General features: G+C 41.2%; 2 protein-coding genes across 3 annotated transcripts in view; both read right to left on the bottom strand.

Moving 5' to 3' along the window:
• The window catches only part of yipf2 (Yip1 domain family, member 2), a 64,679-nt gene that overhangs the window by 18,283 nt on the left and 24,949 nt on the right, over positions 1-21,447 (bottom strand). For both annotated transcript variants that reach the window (XM_050070304.1, XM_050070303.1), the window contains exons 6-7: positions 8,150-8,266; positions 7,892-8,058 (exon numbers count right to left, since the gene is read on the bottom strand). In XM_050070304.1, coding sequence (XP_049926261.1) covers positions 7,892-8,058; positions 8,150-8,266 — 284 coding nt within the window. The remainder of the gene's footprint in view (positions 1-7,891; positions 8,059-8,149; positions 8,267-21,447) is intronic.
• LOC126406100 (uncharacterized) overlaps positions 15,160-21,447 on the bottom strand; it is a 12,847-nt gene continuing 6,559 nt past the window's right edge. The window contains exon 2 of the transcript XR_007571634.1: positions 15,160-16,555. The gene's annotated coding sequence lies outside the window, so the exon portion shown is untranslated. The remainder of the gene's footprint in view (positions 16,556-21,447) is intronic.

The following is a 21,447-nucleotide window of genomic DNA, read 5'->3' as shown; positions in this document are numbered from 1 at the left end:
GCTGCACTACACTTTTTATTTTAATTGAGTAAAACTGTTAAAGCAGAAATGTATATTTATATTTTTCATTCAAAAAATGTGTTAAAAAAAACAGCAGGATTTTATTTTTCACTTTTATATTTCTATTTTCATTCAAACAATGTGAAAAAGNAAAACAGCAGGATTTTATTTTTCACTTTTATATTTCTATTTTCATTCAAACAATGTGAAAAAGCAGGATTTTATATATATTTGTTTCATTCAAAAATTGTGTAAAAAGAGTTAACTGCTGTGGTGGTATGTTTTAATAAGGTTACCAATAAGTAAAAGATATTTAATAGTTGTCTATTTTTTTCATTACTGTACCGGAAAAAACAACTATTTGAATACCCTCCTTAAGGATTTCAATGGTTTTGTCTGGTTTAAGCCAAATTATGATAAATGGATTCTTTTGCGATTAGGTTCTTTACATGGTTCTATTTCTTAACTATCTTGCAACTCAGCACTTACATGGTCAAATGGGCCAATAGATGTACTTGATATTCATATTCCAAAACAGATGGATGAACTTGTTAAAACTAATTTTGAACACAAGCTTAAAAAAATGGAGAGACAACAGTATCCTTGTTTGGTAAAGTCACCCTTGTCAATTCATTGTGTACTTCTCAGTATACTTACCTGTTGATGTCTCTTTCATCTCCTGATGAAGTTTTTTATAAAAGGTATAATCAAGTTGTATTTGATTTTATATGGAAAAAAAATAAGCATAAATATTTGTATAATAGTCTGGATGAAAGAGGTGTTAAGTTAAATAACCTTAAAGTATTAAACCTGCTGTTAAAAGCATCATGGTCAAAGACAATATATTGGAATCCTTGAGTGGAGCTCCTCACAACTAATTTGTGAGATTCATCCAATATTTAAATACAAACTTTTTCCATTTGTTTTGGGAACAATTTGTTCAAAAGGGCATTCATTTTATAAATGATATAACAGATGTGAATGGTAATATCTATTTATATGAAATATTTTGTGAAACATTTGGAGTATTCTGTTCAGAATGCTAATATTATCAATTAGTAGCTGCAGTGCCTTTGGCTTGGAGAAAAAAAGTGAGAAATGCTGGAAGGAAACTGTTGGTGTGAAAACCTGCCATTATAAACTGTCATTGGCTTGAAAGAAAAAAGGTCAATGCTTTAATGTACATTTTTTTAGGGAATATGATTTAAATGACAAGCCAGAAAAGTTTCAGTTGTACTGGAAGGAAATATTTGATATCCAATTGCCATGGAGACAGGTATGTGATGTAATTTACAAAGCTGTTATAGATTCCAAGTCACAATATTTTATCATACAAAATACTGCCAACAAGAAAAACGCTCTTTGGTTGGGGTATGGAAGGGAACAGAAACGGTCGTTTCTGTAAATCTGAAATTGAAGATATGTTGCATTTATTTTGGTTCTATCCTCATGCGACAACTTTTTGGACAACTATGAAAAGATGGCTTGCATCAAGTTTGACATTTTTAACCATGTATCCTCAAACAATAATGCTTGGTGAATTAAGAAATTGTTGTCCTAGCAATTTAAATACTATTATATTACTAGGAAAATGATTCATTTTTGAATAGAAAGGAAAAGAGCTTTTGACATTGCCCTGTTTTCTTTTCAAAACATTTTTTATGTTAGAAGGCATTATTGCTACAAGGCAGGTATGGAGCTTTTTCCCTATCTTTGTTCAAGAGAGTGGTATATCAGTTTGAGAGCATTGGTTATTGATTTCACGTTCAGATTTTGTAATATTGTCCCTCAAAACCCTGCCTTCGCACTCAGATAGCCTCTGCTTGGGCTTAGATCGACTCTGTTTCTGCTCAAACTGTGTGCTCGCATTCAGATACCATGTTGCTCACACTCAGATACCATGTTGCTTGCACAGATTTCCTGCTCGAGCTTCGGCTTTTCTCCTCACGCTCAAACTGCTTCTGTGCGCTTGCCGAATTTCTGCTCTCAGATTTCTGCCCTGCTCTTGGATTTTTTTGTGTAACAACCCTATCAAAATCCCCGAACCAATAGAACGCCAGGTTTACTGTTGACCAATGAAATGATCCCTGCCTCCTTGTGGGCGCTGTCACTTTAGTTTAAGAGCGTCCCGTCCGGGCGGGTACTCTTTAACCGGGTTCATCCACTCCCACCCTCCAGGGCTTTATTAAATGTTGTTCCCTTGCTTTCTTTACAACTTATGGAATGACACAGATTGTCGTGAATTCGCATCATACCACTTCCATTCAGACTGCAGCCGAGATAGTGTATGTATTCCCCCAATGCCAGTTTGTGCATATTCAATATGTACCTAGGAACCTTTGCAAGCACTGGTTTCTTGTAGGACCAGTTGGAGTGAGAACTACATCCGGTTCATGGAAGCTAACGCTTTGGCTAATAACCGCTGTGTGTGGAGGCTGCAAATTTGGAGAAATTGTCCAGTATGAGGTAAGTTGTGCTAAGGTAAAAATACATACCAGCTTATTGTTTGCTTCTACAGCTGACATATTGGAATAGACTTCATGTGGCGAATATATTTTACGTTATTTGAAGATTTCTGTTTGTCGCAAATTCGGCTACATTGGCATAACGGCTACATTCGGCCATAACGGCAGCATATAAATAATGCTGTATTTAGATGGATTTCAGCACTCTCGTGCATTTCTTTGGGAAATGACATTCTAGTTAATTTCTATAAACATTCTAAAAATAGCATGCTGGGATATAAATTCAATTTCTGTGCTTTTTCACAACACAGAACCAAACGAATGCATCAATGTTCTATGGGAAGCGACAAGGTGGACTTCAAACCAGGGTTCCACCAGTCGAAAGTGACGACAGCTGTCTCATTGACAGTGATGAAGACTACACTCCTAACCAGGTGATGAAAACGCCAGTAATAGGGGCATCAACACTGTCCACTAAGCTACCGACGCCCCTATTACTGGCGTTTTCATCACCTGGTTAGGAGTGTATGTAGTCTGTCCGCAGCATGCACAGAGGCGCTGCCTCGCCGCAGCGGTCACGGGCTCGATCCCGGCCTGCGGCCTGCGGCCTGTGTCATTCCCCCATTCTCTATTTCCCCACTTCATGCTGTCCTAAAGCAACAGGCCAAATAGATAATCTTATTTAAAAAAAACAGCAGTAATAATGCAATAATTTCGTGTAGAGTTTCAGCTTTTTGTCGTTTACATATGGCCATATGTTTGTGAATGTAACCATGTGTACAAGATGTGTATATAATGTAGATAAAAATGTCTGCACTCTTATACAGTGATTTCTTTTTTCTACACCAGGTGATGAAAGCAGCAGTAGTGAAAGTACTGACAACAGGAGCAGCAGTGATGAAGACTCTGATGGAAATCACGATGCTCTTCCTAGCACCAGTGTTCTAAGTAAAAAGCTTCAGCTCTGTTTCACATTGGATTATAATAGTTGGTGTTATAGTCAGGACATTGAAAATAATTGCATGGCATCAATAAAATCTACATACCTGAGATGGGAAAATGTGATTTAATATTATTTATTTCATTTTTTTTTACCATTTCAGATGTATATAAGAAAGAATAAAACGAACAGAAGACAAAAATAATTGTGGCTGGGTCCGTGTGTAAAGTGCCTGAGGAATCTTTTAATTTATTTTTTTTTTTCATACGTGAGGCTGTCTGGCGGCGTAATTGGTGTGCCAGGAGCCAGCTTGCCTTATTGGCGTGCTCATAATACGTGGAACGCGAGCATAAAAAAGGCGCTCGACATCAGTGGTTGTGACAAGATCAAATTCAGTCTGCAAATCAACAAATATCTGCCATTTTTATCAGATATAGTTTTAGAGGGTGAAAACTGTACTGATAATAATATATATGTACTGAAATTGAATTTCCCCTCAGGGGGATTAATAAAGTATATAAAATTAAAATTAAAATTAAAATCAAATTAAATTAAATTAATTAAAAATATACCAATTAGAATAGCAACCCCTATGGCTTTAGAATTAAAATCCCTGAGTTACTAATATTAGTGGCCATCTATTGAATGGCTGTATATATCGAGAGAGTGGTGAAACCTGGAGCCACAACCCCTCCAGGAAAAGAAAAAAATATATATATGTGAAGGGAAAACAAAACAAAACAAACAAGCATGTGCATACACAGAAACCCTGAACACTCAGAACAGTCCAAATACAAGGTGCAAGGTGGAGATGGCCGCTGGCTGTCTGCTAGGCGTCATCTCAGCTAATTCGCAAGTCACTGAACCTGACCTCTCAGCCATGTTTGTGCCTTTTGGATATTTTGTTTCGTGAGGGAGCTGGCACCAAGTGGGAGCATGAGTGGGAGCAGCCAACACCACAGGGCTAGCCAAAGTAGCGTAGCTTGTTAGCCTTAGCTAACTTTGCAGCTTCAAGCGAGGTGGGTGTGTTTAAGCAACCAGGCTTCATTTGGCCCGCCTCTTTGCCCATTTTTGATTGGCCAGGAGTTGGGCGAAAATGGCGACAGCCAGAGCCACTTACTTTGAGCTTCAAACCCGCTCCTCAGAAACCAATGGGTGATGTCACGGTGACTATGTCCATATTTTAGTCTATGTGTTTGATAGGTTCTTGTTCAAGGCCACTTGAAGCTCGGTCTTGAAGATTACCGCCATCTCGGTGCAAAGGGAAGGGAGCGGCCCGGCTTTGAAATCGGAGGGGGCCGTAGTATCTGATGGCGTGACTGTGGCGCCCTCGGCTTCGTCTGGGCGGGCAGTGTCACCACTACCAGGTGGCGGTGTAACGTGCAGAGAAGGCTGTTGTGGCTGTGTGGTTTAAGTACTCCCAGTTTTGGATTTTGAAGGCATTTTGGTCCATGGGAGGCAAAAGTAAAAGTATTGAGCAAAACTTACACCAAAAAGTGCAAAAAGTGTGTCTATAGAAGGATTTTTATAGACTGCTGCAAGAGCCCAGAGAGTCTTGTCTTACTCCATTAATCGCTAAACCAGAAGTTGAAAAATGCATTTTTGGCATCTCCTAAACCACAGGTCTGATTCATATCACATTTTCTGTGGATCATTATTTGACCAAGCTTATCAAAAGTTATTAAAGCTTGTTGATATCTCATTGCATTCTGAAGAAATATTCTTGAATGAACTTGGCCTGGCTCAGCACATAAATATACCATACTCCACAACACTTACGGTGCATTCACACCAAAAGCGTCATGAGCGTCATAAGCGGCCGGCAGGCATTCATTTTCAATGTACGCTTGCTACGAAGGGCGTCAGGGGCGTCGGCTGCAGCGAGTGGCGCGATGCCAGCGACCAGAGCGTCAAGTAGAAGTTGAGAGAAGCTGAACTTTATGCAAATGAGCAGCGCCGCTGCCGAAGCAGCAGCCAATTGCAGACCGGGATTTGGGTACGGAGGTCTGGGCTCTCCCGGAGCTGTACGAGCCGGTGAAATTCACCGTGGAGTTGCCGGGTTTGCAGGACTCTGTGGACCCAGACGGCCCTGGGCCCTGTGTTTCCTCAGCAAATACACCGATGCAGTACAAAGGAGGCTTCCGAAAGTGCGATTAATGAGCTCCCGCTTATTTACCACCAATTACATTTCTCAGTGGTCCTACGTGCCAACAAGAGAGTAAAATCATAATTATAAAGGACTCATAAAGGCTATATTGACTGTGTTTATTAGCGTTATTTTAATTGTGCAACGAAAGTCATGGATAATACAAAGTGAAGACATAAATGATATATTTGTTCATCCTTGTAAAGTGAACAGCCGTGTCAGCCTTGATGGACACATCTGCAGCAGCTGGCCCCGCCCCTTTGGCTGCTGCAAGCGCCTGCTGGAGCTGCTGCCAGGCAGCGCGATGCCAGCGACCTGAGCGGAGGAGCCCTGGTTTCCGGTTGTAGGCTGTTTGTAGTCCGCATGATATTGACCAATCACGTTTGAGCCGGCTGCAGTTGTTGCCAGGTTAAACGGTCCGTGCGGTGAACTAACGAGGCGGAACATAATTGGCGTCACTGCAAACTCTGAATCCATCGCAATGGTTCAGCATATTTACTTATATATAAACCGAAGTTGGAAACGGAAATTTGCCTCCTTCGCCCAAATCACACCACAATGCCAAAAAATCGGTGGTCTGCCCCCAGAGGCTGTATCACCGTCTGCCGGAAGTCAGACGCCAAATACAGCCGATGGGTTCCGAGAATGCCTTAAACATACCCTGAAAGTGTCATTCAAATTGACCACTTGGGGGGCGCTATAAATGCACAAATCAGACTATGAATCAGATATATTAAATAATGTTGAACCACGTGTAAAATTATTTGAAATTGGTCATTAGGGGGCGCCACCAGTGCATTGGCTTTTCACAAAAATGTAGCCATAAATCAATGACAGCTTGTAAAAATGTCACCAAACTCAGTGGATGTTTTTAACTAAACCATTGAAGCATGTTCCCAAAATGTTTCTGCAACTGACCAACAGGAAGCAAAAATCTTTCCAAAGAGTGTGGCCCAGCACAGATTTGGATATAAATGAATGTCGATCATCATAAACCAGTTATTTTTAATGCAGGTGCCAAAAACAGTCAAAAGTCTGGGTCCTACACAGATTCAAGTTTTAAAGGTCCATGCTGACTTGAACCACAACTATATTTGTATTTTTTGTCTTACACTTTACTTGCAGCCAGCAAATACTGCTCATGAGTCCAAGTAATTGTGTTGTAGTGTCATACAATTGCTAATACATATATACAGTGCTGTCACTTTTCTTAATGCTCACAAAGTCATGGTATAGCATATTGTCAATGTTTATAATATAACATTAATATTCTGTTTATTCCATTTCAGTAACTTTACATTACTAATCTGTTAATATATCTGTGCTGTGTAACTCAGTGCGTGGAGTCATCTTTCAAACACTATTGTCACTTTGGTATGAAGGTTTAAAGCTTTATGAATGCTAAACTTACAACACATGAAGCTCAGTGTAAGTTCAATCAGGAAGACTTTTTTGTGCTCATCCATTCACAATTTTCTCCATCCCACTCACACTACTCCCTCTAATCAGCTAACTATGGGTGTTCATTCTTATAGTTATCCAATCAAACATTGCCACAATCTCTCTCAGCCAATCAGGATGCCACTACAAAATTTTAAAACTGCTCTGTCTTCTGCTGCTGTCAGCCATCGTTTTAGACAGAATCTTCACGCCCTCCTCCACCCAATTCACCTCCAGCCATCGTATCCAGAGTCCAGGACAAGTTCAACAAAGGCTCATACTTCCACTCATCCAGATCATCAGCATTTCTCCATCTTCCTCTCATCTCATCTTCACCACCTCTACCACCACCAGGGTCTAGACCCCAGGGGACGTTCCCTATTCGACTATGGATTCATCACCCACCTTAAATCATACCATCTCTACGGGGTCTAATCGCCAAAGACTGTCCACATTTTTATTCTCATGTGCACGTTAATAAATATTCTTTTACCATAAAAAAAACAAGTCTCTCCTGATTGAAATTATGTCCAACACTTATAATACTTTATAAACCTTGTTATAAGCTGTCATGCAAAGATTTATACATGTTTTTAAAAGCCTTATAAATGCATTATGTCTTGTGAATGACCTTATAATGCATAATAATAACATTCATACAAAGTCTTATCAAATTTTCTAGTCTGTCTTTACTGTTCTGATCTTGATTTTTACCAGATGGAAAGACGGCAAGGTGCTGGGATAATTTAGACAGATTTTTTCCTTTTCCCCATTTTTCATCTTTAGACTCAAACTAAAGCCAATACACATGGTGCTCTATACTGAAATAGTTTGTCTGTCTTTGTCTCATGGTGACCCTGACATCCATAAATAAAACTCAAAAGGGAGTGATGAACTCACCGAGGTTGGGATATAAATGAAGAGGGAGTAGCCATAGACGCACACAGTCTCCAGAAATGAATAGCCTCCAATCTGCCTCTCAGCCCCTTGACGCCAGGTCAAGAAACCCCATAAACCAATCGGCACGAGCCAGGCATACATGAAGATCACTACTGCAGCTATCGTGACTGTTGGTAAGAAAAAAAAGGACAAAGAAAGCAGACTCATCAAAACTAAGAACACCTAAGAAACTATACTGGCATAATGTGGATTACTGACCTCTGTGGAACTGTGGTCTGTAGTGGTAGGAAGGGTTTCCCATCTCACTGAGGAAGGTGGACAAGTTCCCACTGATTGCTACTGAGAACACCAGTGTCACACAGATCCAGAATGGACCTACACACACACACACACACACACACACACAGACTTTTCTTACCAACCTACCCTTTAAAACTGTCCCTTTAATGACAGAAGAAACAAAAATGCATGTTATTATGTGTGTACACCCAAGATGTATTCAAACTGCTGAGATGATGCACTGAAAAACAGAGGTTCAAATGATCCTGTATGGTTAGAATTGTGCTTTTTGCAGGGGAATTGTTCTTCTACAACATTGCCACATCATTTATCATACTGTATATGAAATTAGAAAATGTTGCAAGAAATTTTGACGTGAATTTTGTGCCTGCTTCTTAGTGCACATCCCAATACTAATATTACTAGTACTGACTAAGTCGTATGATCAGGTCCATATACCACACACTGTGTGTGTGTGTGTGTGTGTGTGTGTGTTTCAGTGAGAGAGAAAAAATAAAATGGTTGAGCGATGGCCATCATTACAACAGGAATATGCAGTACATGTTAAATTATATGTTCACATTATCAGTAACACCTGTGCTTCTTTCTCTTCTGTGCTGATCTACCTTAAAACTACTGTTTAACATGTCCTGCAAGGAGAAGACACAACAGCTTCCATTAAAGGAGACCTATTATGCTTTTTGGGGTTTCCCCTCTTCTTTAGTGTGTTATATAGCATTTTTCTGCCTCTATAAGGTCTGCTAAGTAAAAAAAAAAAAAGGTTCAGGGAGGTAAAGGTAAAGGGCGTTCTGTCTCCCCCACAAACACACAGCTCCTGACCTGAAACAGATAATTACCCAGCACCTCATCAATGTTGCACAAACTCTAAGGGAGTGGGCTTTGGTGAAGAAAGGTGTCAAAGCACAGCACTATCCCAGAGCCTTCACATGGATGCTTTGGTGGACCCTCATCCTTAAATTGCTCCTCTGGATCCAAAGTTCCTGGGTGAAGGATTTGATTTGGTAAGATGGCTGGTGGTGGGTGGAGGTTTAGGTCAATGTTCATATGAACGTATGTTTGTATGATGGCCAGTCCAGTGTAAGGGGGACAGTTGGTAGACTACAAGTCAAAAGTGCGGAAATGTTATTCCTTTCTCTACATATTGTATTGTTTCAAACTTTGTTTAGTATGATTTGTGTTTAAGGTGGAACCTTGATCTTAAGAGGGTGGGTGTGACACCCCTCCCATTGTCTCGGATGTCCTGGCCAAACTCATCAGGCAGTTAGCTAACATGGGAGGGGTCGTTGCCTTAAGGTGAGCTGGGCCTTCCAGGCTATAAAAGCTGCATCATGTTTACACTCGCTCTCCCTCTTCCTACAGCAGATGTCCACCTTGTATCATTGCTTTTTGATTTTGCACCATCAACACCTCCACTGTATACCTGACCTACACATCCATGCATGGCTTCCATTACTGACTTTGCTGACATACACACTCCATTTTTTATTTAAGTTAATCTTAGTTTAATTAATTACGTTTGTTGTAACGAAATCTTTTGTATGGACTCCCTACTTGTCACATTCACTGAGCCAGTTTGTGACAGCAGATCCTCAACATTGGTGGACATCAGTTGGTCCGTGCCTACAGCCCAAGGCCCAGCAGCTGAGGAATACATTGGGAATCCACCCCAGCATTGCAGCAAACCCTCAACATTGGTAGACATTAGCTGGTCTGTACTGTTGGGATCAACATATTAGGCCTCACCAAGGGGCACCAAATATGTAGGGATTTAAATTCGGGATTCACACGGAGGCACCAAATATGTTGGGAACATAATTTTCGGTCTCACATGGCAGCACCAAATATGTTGTGATCAACATATTAGGGCATCACACAGAGGCACCAATTATGTTGGGGTCATTTGGTTATCGGAAATAATTAATAATATTAATTCATAATTATGTTAAATAATGTGACTTAATTAACATTAAACCACCTCGTGGGGCACCATTCCCGTAAAGGGAAAATGATAGCCAGTTAAAGATATCAGTCATAAAATACGCTAAACTATTAATTTGGAGTTTGATTAATAATTAAATTAATGACAACAACCAAAATTAACAGTAACGCCTGAAGGATTTCGGAGTTCTTGACGCAGCAGAGGTTGACTATTCATTCACTCTTATGCAACATTAAACAGGCAGCAGATATGATTCCAAAGAATTATATTTATTCACAAACTAGCAAAGCAAACCAAAACACACAAATTCTAACTAACTATATACAAGCTTGGTGTGTGTGTGTGTGTGTGTGTGTGTGTGTGTGTGTGTGTGTGTGTGTGTGTGTGTGCGAGAGAGAGAGAAGAAAGACAAAGGCAGGTGTGGTGATCAAAGAGCCGTTTGGCCTACAAACCAAAATGGTTGACAACAGAGGACTACAAATGGCCGAATCAAAGCTGACTTCCGGTTGGGGGAGGTGTTTGTCTGACTGTGTGGTCAGGACAAAGACAAAGGAAAAGAAGCGGGAACTTTGAGATGCCTGGTTGGGTGTAGCTCTGTTGAAAGCCTATTTGTTAATGAGTCTATGTCAATGTGATTTGTGCTGCAAACAGTCTGGATTAGTGCAGAGATTGTTTAGTTGTGTGCAAGAATCTGTTTGTGAACAGTATTAGCAAACTAAACACTTAGCTTTGGCGAAGCCAACTAATCAATGACCTAACTGCAAACAATCACAACAATAACTCAATGACAGCATTAAATCACATACAACAAGTTAAACAGTCTTGCTTAGCATGTAAAGCTGTGATAAAGCTATGCCCAATTGTTACATTACTGGTCCTTGAGTGGATGAAAGAAAGAGTCACTTGGTGGTGTGCTGCTTTGTTAGGCGGCAGAAGAAGGCTGGGAAGAGCTGTGGTTCCAGCTGCAGTTTTTGCTGTGTCCTTGTTCCAAAGGTTCTGATCAGAGGAAGCCAGTCGCTCGGGGTCCTTGCAAAGTTAGATGCTGGGTGCTAACTCACTTAGTTCCTTGTTGCTTGAAAGCTAGTTGCAAACCTTGTGCTTGTACCTCTAACTTTCTGGTTCAGGTTAGAGAGTCTGTGATCAATTGCCCCACCTTTGATGGTTCAGGGCAAGGAGCCCTGAACCTTCACTGATTTGAAGTGAAGTGTAGATCTGTTACTGTAGCATCTCCACCTTGTCGTCCATCCAGACAAAGTTATCTGTGCATGCTTTTGCCATTGTGTCTTCTTTGATTTGGTTTGTAATCACCGCGTTGTAGAGGAAGGCGCTTCAGCGCAGGCGCATGGCGTCATGCCGTGGTGTTGCTTTGCAAATTTACACTGCCACCCATTGGCCTGGCATGCATACTACAGCGTTTCCAGTAGATTTTGCGGCTCCGTGTGAATGGGGATCGTTTCAATAACGCCGTCATATAAACGCAGAAGTTTTTTAAAACGCAAATGACAGACTTTTCTGTTTTTAGAGAAACCGTCGTCTAAACAGGGCCTAAAAGTCCTGTCCAATCAAGTTGTGAGACTTGTGTCTCACTGAGGTGTGAGGTGAGACCTCCTGGAGATGGGTGTCACATAGCTCTCTTTGTTTAAAGACAAAAAGCATGCAGAGGAAAAAGCCTTTAAATCTCCAGTTTAGATTTTACCAAATTACAAATAAATTGTGCTGTGAATCCCAACAGTACCTATGGCCCAAAAACCAGCAGCTGATGAACCACTGCCACCACTAGCCACACAAGCAGGCCAGTGTGGGCAACACAGGCCTCAGAGCTGCAGCGATGCTAAGGCTGACTTATAAAGGGACATGGAAAATTCTATTGCTAATGTGCCATCTGCTGTTAACATGGCAATATTTAAACAACTTAAGTGCTACAGACTGTTAATCATGCTAGGGTTTTTTGGGACCCAACAATTAAGCCAAAGGGGATGTCTGGTGCGCACATTAATGTCCATATCTACAACAGAACAACTTAAAAAGTTAATGTTTGACTTAGATCTTGATCACTTAGGAGTATCTGAGACTTGACTGACTCCAACAATTCCCTCAGGCGTTTTTAATATTACAGGACACAAGACCTTCAGAGGAGACTACGCTCATTGCAAAGGCGGGGTTTTTCTACTCTCTGTCAAAAACAACATACAATGTAAACAGATTGATCTTCCCAAAAACGCCCCAGAATGTGTTGAAGTTACTGTAATTTTCTCTTCTGAAATGTCATTCAACATTATTGTTATGTATAGGCCACCCAGTGAAAAGGACGTGTCTCTTGACAATCTGTCTGAGATTCTGAAGGCTGGTGGCAACAAAGAGATCCTCTTAATGGGTGATTTCAATTTAAATAAGTTGAAGAACATCACAAAAAGGTTTCACCTAACCCAAGTAATCACAAACCCAACAAGAATAACAAGATCTTCTAAAACAATATTGACTTTCATCTTCACAAATAAAAGTGACTGTATATCCAAGGGTGCAATTAAACTAGAAGCATTAGTTCACCTAGCACAGTTAATAAATTGTATCCGTCAGTATCAAATTGTAGACTGATGGCATTCTTGGAGAGCAATCACTTATTATAAGACAAGCAAAATGATTTTCGCAAGGCCAGAGGCTGTATTGATCATAAATATATATATGTATATATATATATACAGTATGTACTGTAATTAGAAATAAAATTCAGGAAAATAGGTCTACTTTTGCTTGTTTTACTGATTTTCAAAAGACTTTTGAGAAAAGACTTTTTTTTCATTTAGGCTCCTTAAAACTACCCTGGAAATCCAGAGTTCTCGCGAGAGCACAATTTGAATTTGCTCAGCGAGTCACTCTGGCAATCAGTAATGATGCTCATTACCTATGCCCATGAAACTGAGCTGCACCAATCACATCGGTGTATCTGATATAGGTGGGCCAGAGGTGAGCTAAACAGATGACGATAGCGCTGCAACGACGAAGTCCGGAATCAGTCATTTAAAACTGCAAGATGCCTACAGATGAACACCAGTTTTTTGAAATGGCTTTGGCTGCTACAATGAACGAGTTAGACTTGGCTTTTTCTCTAAAAGAAGAACAGAGGACGGCGCTTGAGTCTTTCCTTTGCAAGAAGGACGTTTTTGCTGTTTTGCCGACCAGATACGGCAAGAGTCTACTCTACCAGTTAGCTCCGCTGGTAGCTAAGCGTATACGTCACCCCGTGTATTGTTCTGATTGGTCGTAGTGTTATCCAATTGCGAGCAGTGATATTTACAAATGCATGCTTGGTGCCACCCCTCGAGTTGGGCCATTTTCATTACTCATGGCCAGACCCTAAATCTTTCTAGATTTGGGTCTGGATTTCCAGGCTACCTTAAAACAGAAATTCAAGGAAAATTTTATCATGCCATGCAATCAATCTATAATGCATCTGCTGCCTGTGTCAAGCTAAATGAATATTATACTAAGTGGTTCCCTACACCTTCAGGGGTGAGGCAAGGTGATGCTTTATCCCCAACTCTATTTGCTATTTTTCTCAATGAGTTAGTAACAGAATAAAACAGGTTGGAATGGGAGTAATGTGGAGAAATAAACTGAGCATCCTGCTTTATGCAGATGATATAATATTGCTGGCAGAAAATGACAAAGATTTGCAAAAGATGCTAATATGTGCAGATAAATGGTGCAAGAGGTGGCGTCTTTCTATCAATCCCAAAAAGACAGAGGTTAAAGAGTTTAGAAAACCTGGTAAGAAAAGAAGTGAAATACCTTGGCCTATTCCTTGATGAACACAAGTCATTTTTACATGGGATACCAGTATTAGCAGATTCTGCAAGTGGAGCTCTAGGAGGTATGTTTGGGAAAACTAAGTCTCTAAGGTATAGGGGTTATGTCACATTTACTCAGTTATATCAGTCTTGTGTTTGGACTGCCAAAGGAAGAAGAGAGGAAGAATAAATGTTAGAATTTATTTTTAACACTTTTCCTCAACAATACAACCTGGACATTTTGTTGTGTTCCCTCCATTTTCCTGAGGACTGCTTCACAAACTGGCAACAGTTTACAGCTGGATTTTCACAGCAGTTACTCCTGAGAGACGGGGCAGTTAACTTAATTGTACAGTTCTGGAGATTCAGGATCACAATCTGTAAGAATGCTTTATGAGATGTGAAGTTGTTATTTAAAAACAAACAAGGAAGCTACTACCAAGTGTTGAAGTGTGGAGTAGATGGCTGTAGGAGCAAACGTTAAGCTGTACTGTAGACCTTGGCTAACCAGAATTACTGTTTCGAAATGCTTTTGCTACTCAGCTTGTAATAAGTTACTCCAGCAGTTAGCCGACAACACGACAGCACTCAGACCTGGGGTCGAAACAAGACCTGCATTTATTTGTCAAAATGTGTGGCCACTCAGACTTTAATTGAGAAATGGCTTTAAAAGAGGACCTGTTATGCTTAATGTGTTTTTCCCTGTTGTTTAGTGTATCATATAGCATTATAGCTGTGTGCCTTGGCTAACTTGCTTACCAAAGTTACTGTTTTGAAATGCTTTTGCTATTCAGCTTACAGTAAGTAACACTGCCAGCTGGGTGGTCTCAGTAAAATGAACTGAAAGATTGAGTTGTGGAGAATCTAACAGAGCTAACAATGTGTAGCATGTCCATATTGACAAAAGCTTCAACATTTATATGTATAATGCCTGATCTAAGCAGCTAACTAACGCTAGCTCAAGCAATTAGCCGACAACACAACAGCAGTCAGACCTGGGGTCGAATTAAGACCTGCATTTTTTTGTCAAAATGGGAGCCTCCGTAGTGTAGTAGTTAGAGCACTTGTCTTCCATGTGGAAAGTCTAAAGTTCGAATCTTGATGGAGTCGACATCAGCAAAGGCATGCGGTCACAAGGATCTTGGTTGTGCTGCTGCCGTGGTCCTGCCAGATGCCTCCTGCTGCTGCTGTTATCATTAGTCATACTTCTACTGTTATTATACACATATGATTATTGTCANGCTGATCTGTTCTGTACGACATCTATTGCACGTCTGTCCGTCCTGGAAGAGGGACCCCTCCTCAGTACCTACCATTTTTTTCCCCCGTTAAAGGTTTTTTTGGGGGGAGTTCTTCCTTATCCGCTGTGAGGGTCCTAAGGACAGAGGGATGTCGTATGCTGTAAAGCCCTGTGAGGCAAATTGTGACTTGTGATATTGGGCTTTATAAATAAAATTGATTGATTGATTGATTGACAAGAAGTTATTCTGCCGAATCATACGAGATCATTTTCCTTAAGGAGTAACTCCAGAATCTGTGCTAAGTCCTCAAACTGGGGCGCGTCACAAGGCCATTGTAGACGGGAGGTTCCAGACATAAAAATGGATTCTTCTCATTTATTTGTCAAAATGTGTGGCCACACTCAGAGTTTGATTGGGAATCAGCTTTTAATATACGTTTTAAGTTACAGTTTTAAGTACAATGTGTTTTTTACTTGGAGCTCTGTTACATGGAGGCCGTTAACAATATTGCTACCGAACAGCTCCCGAATTACACAGCTGGGGAGGTATTTATGTAATGAAAGGACGTTATGTGTGTGTCTGTCTCTACATGTGTTTGAATAGGTGTGTGTGGTCTGGCAATTTTACAGGGGACAACACTGATTAGCATTTTAGATGTTGACTGTTTTCATCTGGTGCAATATCAGTTTAAGTTACTTAATTTTCCTTTGTCTTTTAGAGTGCATCACAGCAGGGCCCTGGTGCCCAACACCTCTCCACTACAGCCAGAGTCCATGATGTAGGATGCCAAATGGACCCTCCACAAACTTCACTGGGCACACAGTCCGTGGCATCTCAAAAGATGGTATCAATCACCACAGTACCACCACTGCAATCTGCTTGCTAAATACAATATGTTAAGCTTTGATAACTTAATTTAATTTTCAGACATCTGTTGAGCTCATAAGATAATCAACAATGCGTAGAGCAGGACTTCTCTGGCTCCAGTGACCCTGAACTCCTCCACCAGACTACTGAATGGAAGTTGCAGCTTGGTGTTATGCCCATAAAGGGCGATGCTGCTGAGACTCCCCGGCAGGTGCAGCCACCTGCGCAGGAAGCTGTTTATCTTCCTTTCGAAGCTCTCCACGGTGGTAACTGGAACTTCACAGATCAGCAGTGGCCAGAGGAGTCGACGCAGAAACCCATGTTGATATATCCAGGCCTAGAACTTACCAGGAAGTCCTGACCTGTCCACAATGGAAAGCCAAGAGCTGAGGTCATCAGTGGTCGCTTGGTGTGCTGCTGTGTCCTTCAGGTTGCTGGTCAAGAGTTTACCCATGGCTTTGACTGGCTTCTCAGTCACAGATGGAATTTTGGTGGAATTTTTCCATTTAAGTAATGGAACTGGTCCTTCCTGAGGACCAGAGACATGGATTTTGCAGGTTTGAAGCTTATTCTTGCCCATGTCAGAGTCTTTTTAAGACCTTGAAGGATCCACCTACACCCGGCACTGATGTTGTGGTAACTGTCAGGTCATCCATACAAGCTCTGATAAGGGGTTGTCGGGTGCCAGATTCGGACAAGGGGCCTCTACACCCCACCTATGCAGACTTAACAAGCCTTGTCATGGCTAGTGCAAACAGGGACACAGAAATTGTACAGCCAGTGATGATGCCCTCCTCAAAATGATGCCATGCTGATGTTAATGACCCAGAGGATAGCCTCGGACTTAAAGGCAAAAAGTGAAATCATTTCACCGTTAGGTTAGCTAGCGGAGGCTAACTGGCTGTGCTTCCATCCGGTCATGCTCCCAGCTAGCTCTGGTTTGTTATTCAGGTTAAACTGTGAAGAAGCAGCAGATCTGTCAGGCAGCTGAGTGAAGTGGAGCCTGAGGAGGAAGCACCGGTTAGCCCCGGTTTCACTACAGGCAGATTCACTTGCTACAGGGGCGAGGGAATAAAATCTAAACAGCCAACTTAGTTTGGATTAGTTTAGCAGTTAGCGATGTCTTTCACTCACTCTCGGCCTCTGCTGTGTTTAGCTATTCCCCTGCCTACTTCAATGATGATGGTACCTGTAATAAAGGTAATATATTTGCTGAGATGTAGGCGAGGCTCAGTGACTAAGTTAGAAGAGCTGGTAGAAGTGCTCCATAGCTGTAAGTGACTCCAGTAGCCGGTAGCAGCCGACTAGTGCTAACCGCTAACGCTCCCGGGAGCTAACGCTAACGTTCCTACTCTGTGAGCCCGCCAGGCCCGTGAGCCAGGAACGTTAGGAGTTAGCACTAGTCGGCTGCCACCGGCTACTGGAGTAACTTACAGCTATGGAGCGCTTCTACCAGCTCTTCTAGTCACTGAGCCTCGCCTCCATCTCAGCAAGTATATTACATTTATTATGGGTACCATCATGCCATCTGCCATTGCTCACTGGCTGTAGCCTTTTATAGGGAGGGAGGGCCCAGGGCTCCGAGAGGAGGGAGGAGGCGGCGATTCACATGAACGTACATGAACGCGCAGCCGGACCGGCTTGTAAACAAGAGATCACACAGAGAGAGGGTGTGTGAGGTCATGCTATACTCCAGATGAAATTACTAGTTCTAGTAGAAACAGTCAGAGCTACAAGCTACAGTGAGGCTAAAAACAGAGTTCATTTGACGTTTTTCGAAACAACTTTTTATGTTGCGGCTGCAGCACACTTGGATCACTATGGATGAGCAGTATGGAGGTACTCTGTGGATTCAATTTTGTGTTCTTGGACGTTAGTCTGGGGCGCCATCTACCATTACGTGTGCTAGCCGCTCCACCCGCTGATCTCCGCAAGGGATGTGAGGACTCTAAAACTTCACCAGGGCCTCCGTCGGCATATGGGTGAGTAGATAATGGCTGAATTTTCATTTTTGGGTGCACTATCCCTTTAAGTTGTTGTAATAGTCAAGGATAAGATTTCAGATCTTCTCCAGGACACGGTACCTTGTCAGGGCCAATCCGACTAGCCTGTGCTGGATCGAACCATAGGCATTAGCAAGGTCCAGCCACTGCACTGCCAGATCACCCTTGCTCTCCCATGCCTCTCTGATGAGTTGGGTTACCACACCAGTGAATTCCATGCGGCCTTGGGGCACCTCCCTTCTGCAATGAGGTGTCTAAGAAGTTGCTCTTCAGGAGATACTCGATAAGGCGATTGGCAACGATCTTGAAGAAGGCCTTACATTACACACTGAGGAGTGATAATATCCTGAATTGCTCGATGTTGCTTGCATTCTTCACTTTCTGGATCCAAACACCCTCTGCGTACCTCCACTGATGAGCTTCGAGCACTGTTTGAAGACCTTGTACAGTACTCCACTTGGACCTGGGGCTGAAGATGCTCTGGCTGACTTGATTACCTCCTCCACCTCTTTAAGTGTGGGTTCCTTGATGTTGAGCAGGTTGCTGGGTTCAGATGGCGAAATCAGGACTTTGCAGTGGCCAAGGTCTAGCTCCCTCATGCTGTTGCTGTAGGTGTTACTTAGGAAGCTGTTGACCTCCTCCTCAGTAAAAGTGAGGTGCCCACTGCACTTCTGCCACAGCAGCTTCTTAGTGAATCTAAATGGATTCTAAATGAAGGCACTGTATTTATGAGCCTTCTCCTTGCTGCTCTTCCTGTGCCATTCAGCACACTGAATGGTAGTTAGCCGCTCCCTAACCACGCCTCTGAGGTCTGCCAGGGCAACCTTATCTTCCACACTCGCCTCTCTGTACTGGCTCCTTAGTTCCTCAGCTCTTGTCTGAGTTGGCCAATCTTTACTTCCCGACAATTTGGGTTTGGTCCTGCGGTTGTCTTTCTGGTATGTTGTTCCTTGATGCCAAACCTCTCTAATGTGATGCTGATTAGAGAGTGCTCATTGTCTGGAGCCTCCAGTTCACCTCATTCTTCGCTGTTGCTTCAACGGCTGCATCCACATCATCATCGAACTGGCAGCCGGCCACAAAACTCGATGGTGTACAGATGGTCTGCTATGGGGTAGTGCTTGTGATGCTTCGAGGAACAGGGCATTGTGGGGCTGTTTCTGGGCCCAGCTCCTCCTCCATCTCACCAGGTACTATAACAGGTACTGGCACTGTGTGTTGCACCACTTGCTTCCTTAAGCAGCCCATCTTGGTCTGGTGGATCTTTAGACCTCTTGGGTTTTTGTAAACCTTGCCACATCTGCAGACAGCACTCATATTCATTTGTCCATTAGCCTGGGTCATCTCCAGCTCACAACAAGCTCCAGCTTTTTTCCTACTTGTAACTCCAGTGTAGAACACTACTGCCACCTTGTGGTCTGTATGAGTCACTGTTCATAATCTTTAACTCGAAACACCAAATTAAACTAATGACTTCTTTGTAATATTTTAACCCCTTTTTAACTGTACGTTTTTAACTATATGAATTACTGCATTAATGAACTATAAATATCACATGCATTACTGTATCAGGGTCAGTGACAAATAAGGGTTGGCAAGATGAGCAATTCAGAAATATCTTCAAAAATAGTTTTCAAAGCATGCATCAGATTTGTTAACATGTACATTCTGTATTTTTGTTGGTTTTATGTCATTTGAAATGACATTTGCACCATTTGTCTTACTTTTGCACCAAAGTAAGACTGAATGCTCCTGAAAATGTCAAATGGTGTAACCACGTAAGAATGATAAATATTAAATATTTTATCCACCTACAGTAGATTTAAGTGTACTTATAAAAAAAAGTCTTTATTTCAAAAGCATTAAATTGAAATAAGATATTTTTGGAGTATTTCTATATTTAAATTTTAATGCATTTTGGCAATACTGAGCAGGACATTTCCTAGAAACACCCCTTTTTTCTAAATAACGCGTGACAAATTATGTAAAATTTGTTAAAAAATTACATTTATTCCACATTTTACTCCACATTTATTTTCCTGTATATAATCATATTTTTTATGAAAAAATACCAGTTACACCAAATGACACTGGGTTGTGTCAATTGGTGTAACTGGTATTTTTCATAAAAATATGATACACTGTCTGACCATGTTCCTTCTACAGTCAAACACCACTGTTTGGTGAAGGAATTGACACTGAAAATCAAATATGACAGTCAACAAGGTTAAGTGAACTTGTTTTTTTCAAGTTCAGAAAAAAGAACATCTGACAACAGTGAGCTAATTTCTTCTACTGTAACTTCTTTGCAGAAAAAAAACATTTTACAATCATGTTTCATTTTAAAATTTAACTCATGTTTTGTATCTTCAGTTCTGATAAGAAAAAGTCACCTGATAACAACTCATAAGGGTGAACTGGTCTACTATTGTGAATATGGTTGATAAAAATTTAATGAGACCAAGTTCAGAAAAAGGAACAGCTGACAACAATTAACTAATTTCTTCTACTGTAAATTCTTTGCTAACAACAATCATTTAATTTTAAAATTTAACTCATGTTTCATGTTTTGTGTTTTAAATTCCGATAAGGGAAAAAGTCACCTGACAACAACAACTCGTAAGGACATAATTGGCCCTTGCTGCAGCATTAGCATTCATTTGCATTAGAACTCTATGACGAGCCACCTTTTCCTTGTTTTTTTTGTTTTTTTAATTTGCACACAAGAAAAAGAGTATAGGATGTCAATAAGAAGAAACAGAATACATACAGTATTGACACATATGAAAAACGATGACTTAAAAGAGAAAAAAAAAAGTGTGCGGGAGGAGCCAAAAGAAAATCCTTAGGGCTTGTCAGGTGGCCCTCCTAGAAACTGGCATCTAATGGGGAAAACTGATTTTATTTATTTAGTTTGATTACTTTAGTTTTCTATAAATGTATCATACATTAGTAATGAAATAGCAGAAATGATAATAATTTTATTTTACAGACAGAAATTTTAATGTTTGAGTAACATTTCTACTTTAAATGAATTATTGGATTTTTAGGTATTTTAAAGCTACTATTAGGGTTGGGCGATATGTTAAAAATTCAGCCCATCAACCGGCGGTTGCCGATATATTTGTGTGGCGGAGAAAAAAAAAAAGAGGGGGGATGCTGCATTCATGTGATGTTGGAAAGAATCGAAAAATGACTTTCAGAATGGGATAATTCACATTAACGCCACCTCAGGTCAGAAAAACAACTCGGCAACTCGGATCTCCCGACACCACATGAATGCAGCAAAAAAATGCAGCGTGCTTTGCGAGCCCACTCATGTCCAACATGGCACGGAAATATCTGTGCATACCGGCAACAAGCACGCCATCAGAGAGGGTGTTTAGCACGGCTGGTAACATTGTTAACCATATGCGCA

This window comes from Epinephelus moara, chromosome 18 (assembly GCF_006386435.1).
Source record: "Epinephelus moara isolate mb chromosome 18, YSFRI_EMoa_1.0, whole genome shotgun sequence".
Lineage (NCBI taxonomy): Eukaryota > Metazoa > Chordata > Actinopteri > Perciformes > Serranidae > Epinephelus > Epinephelus moara.
The sequence above is the reverse complement of the archived record's forward strand: the minus strand, read 5'-3'. Positions and strand labels throughout refer to the sequence as shown.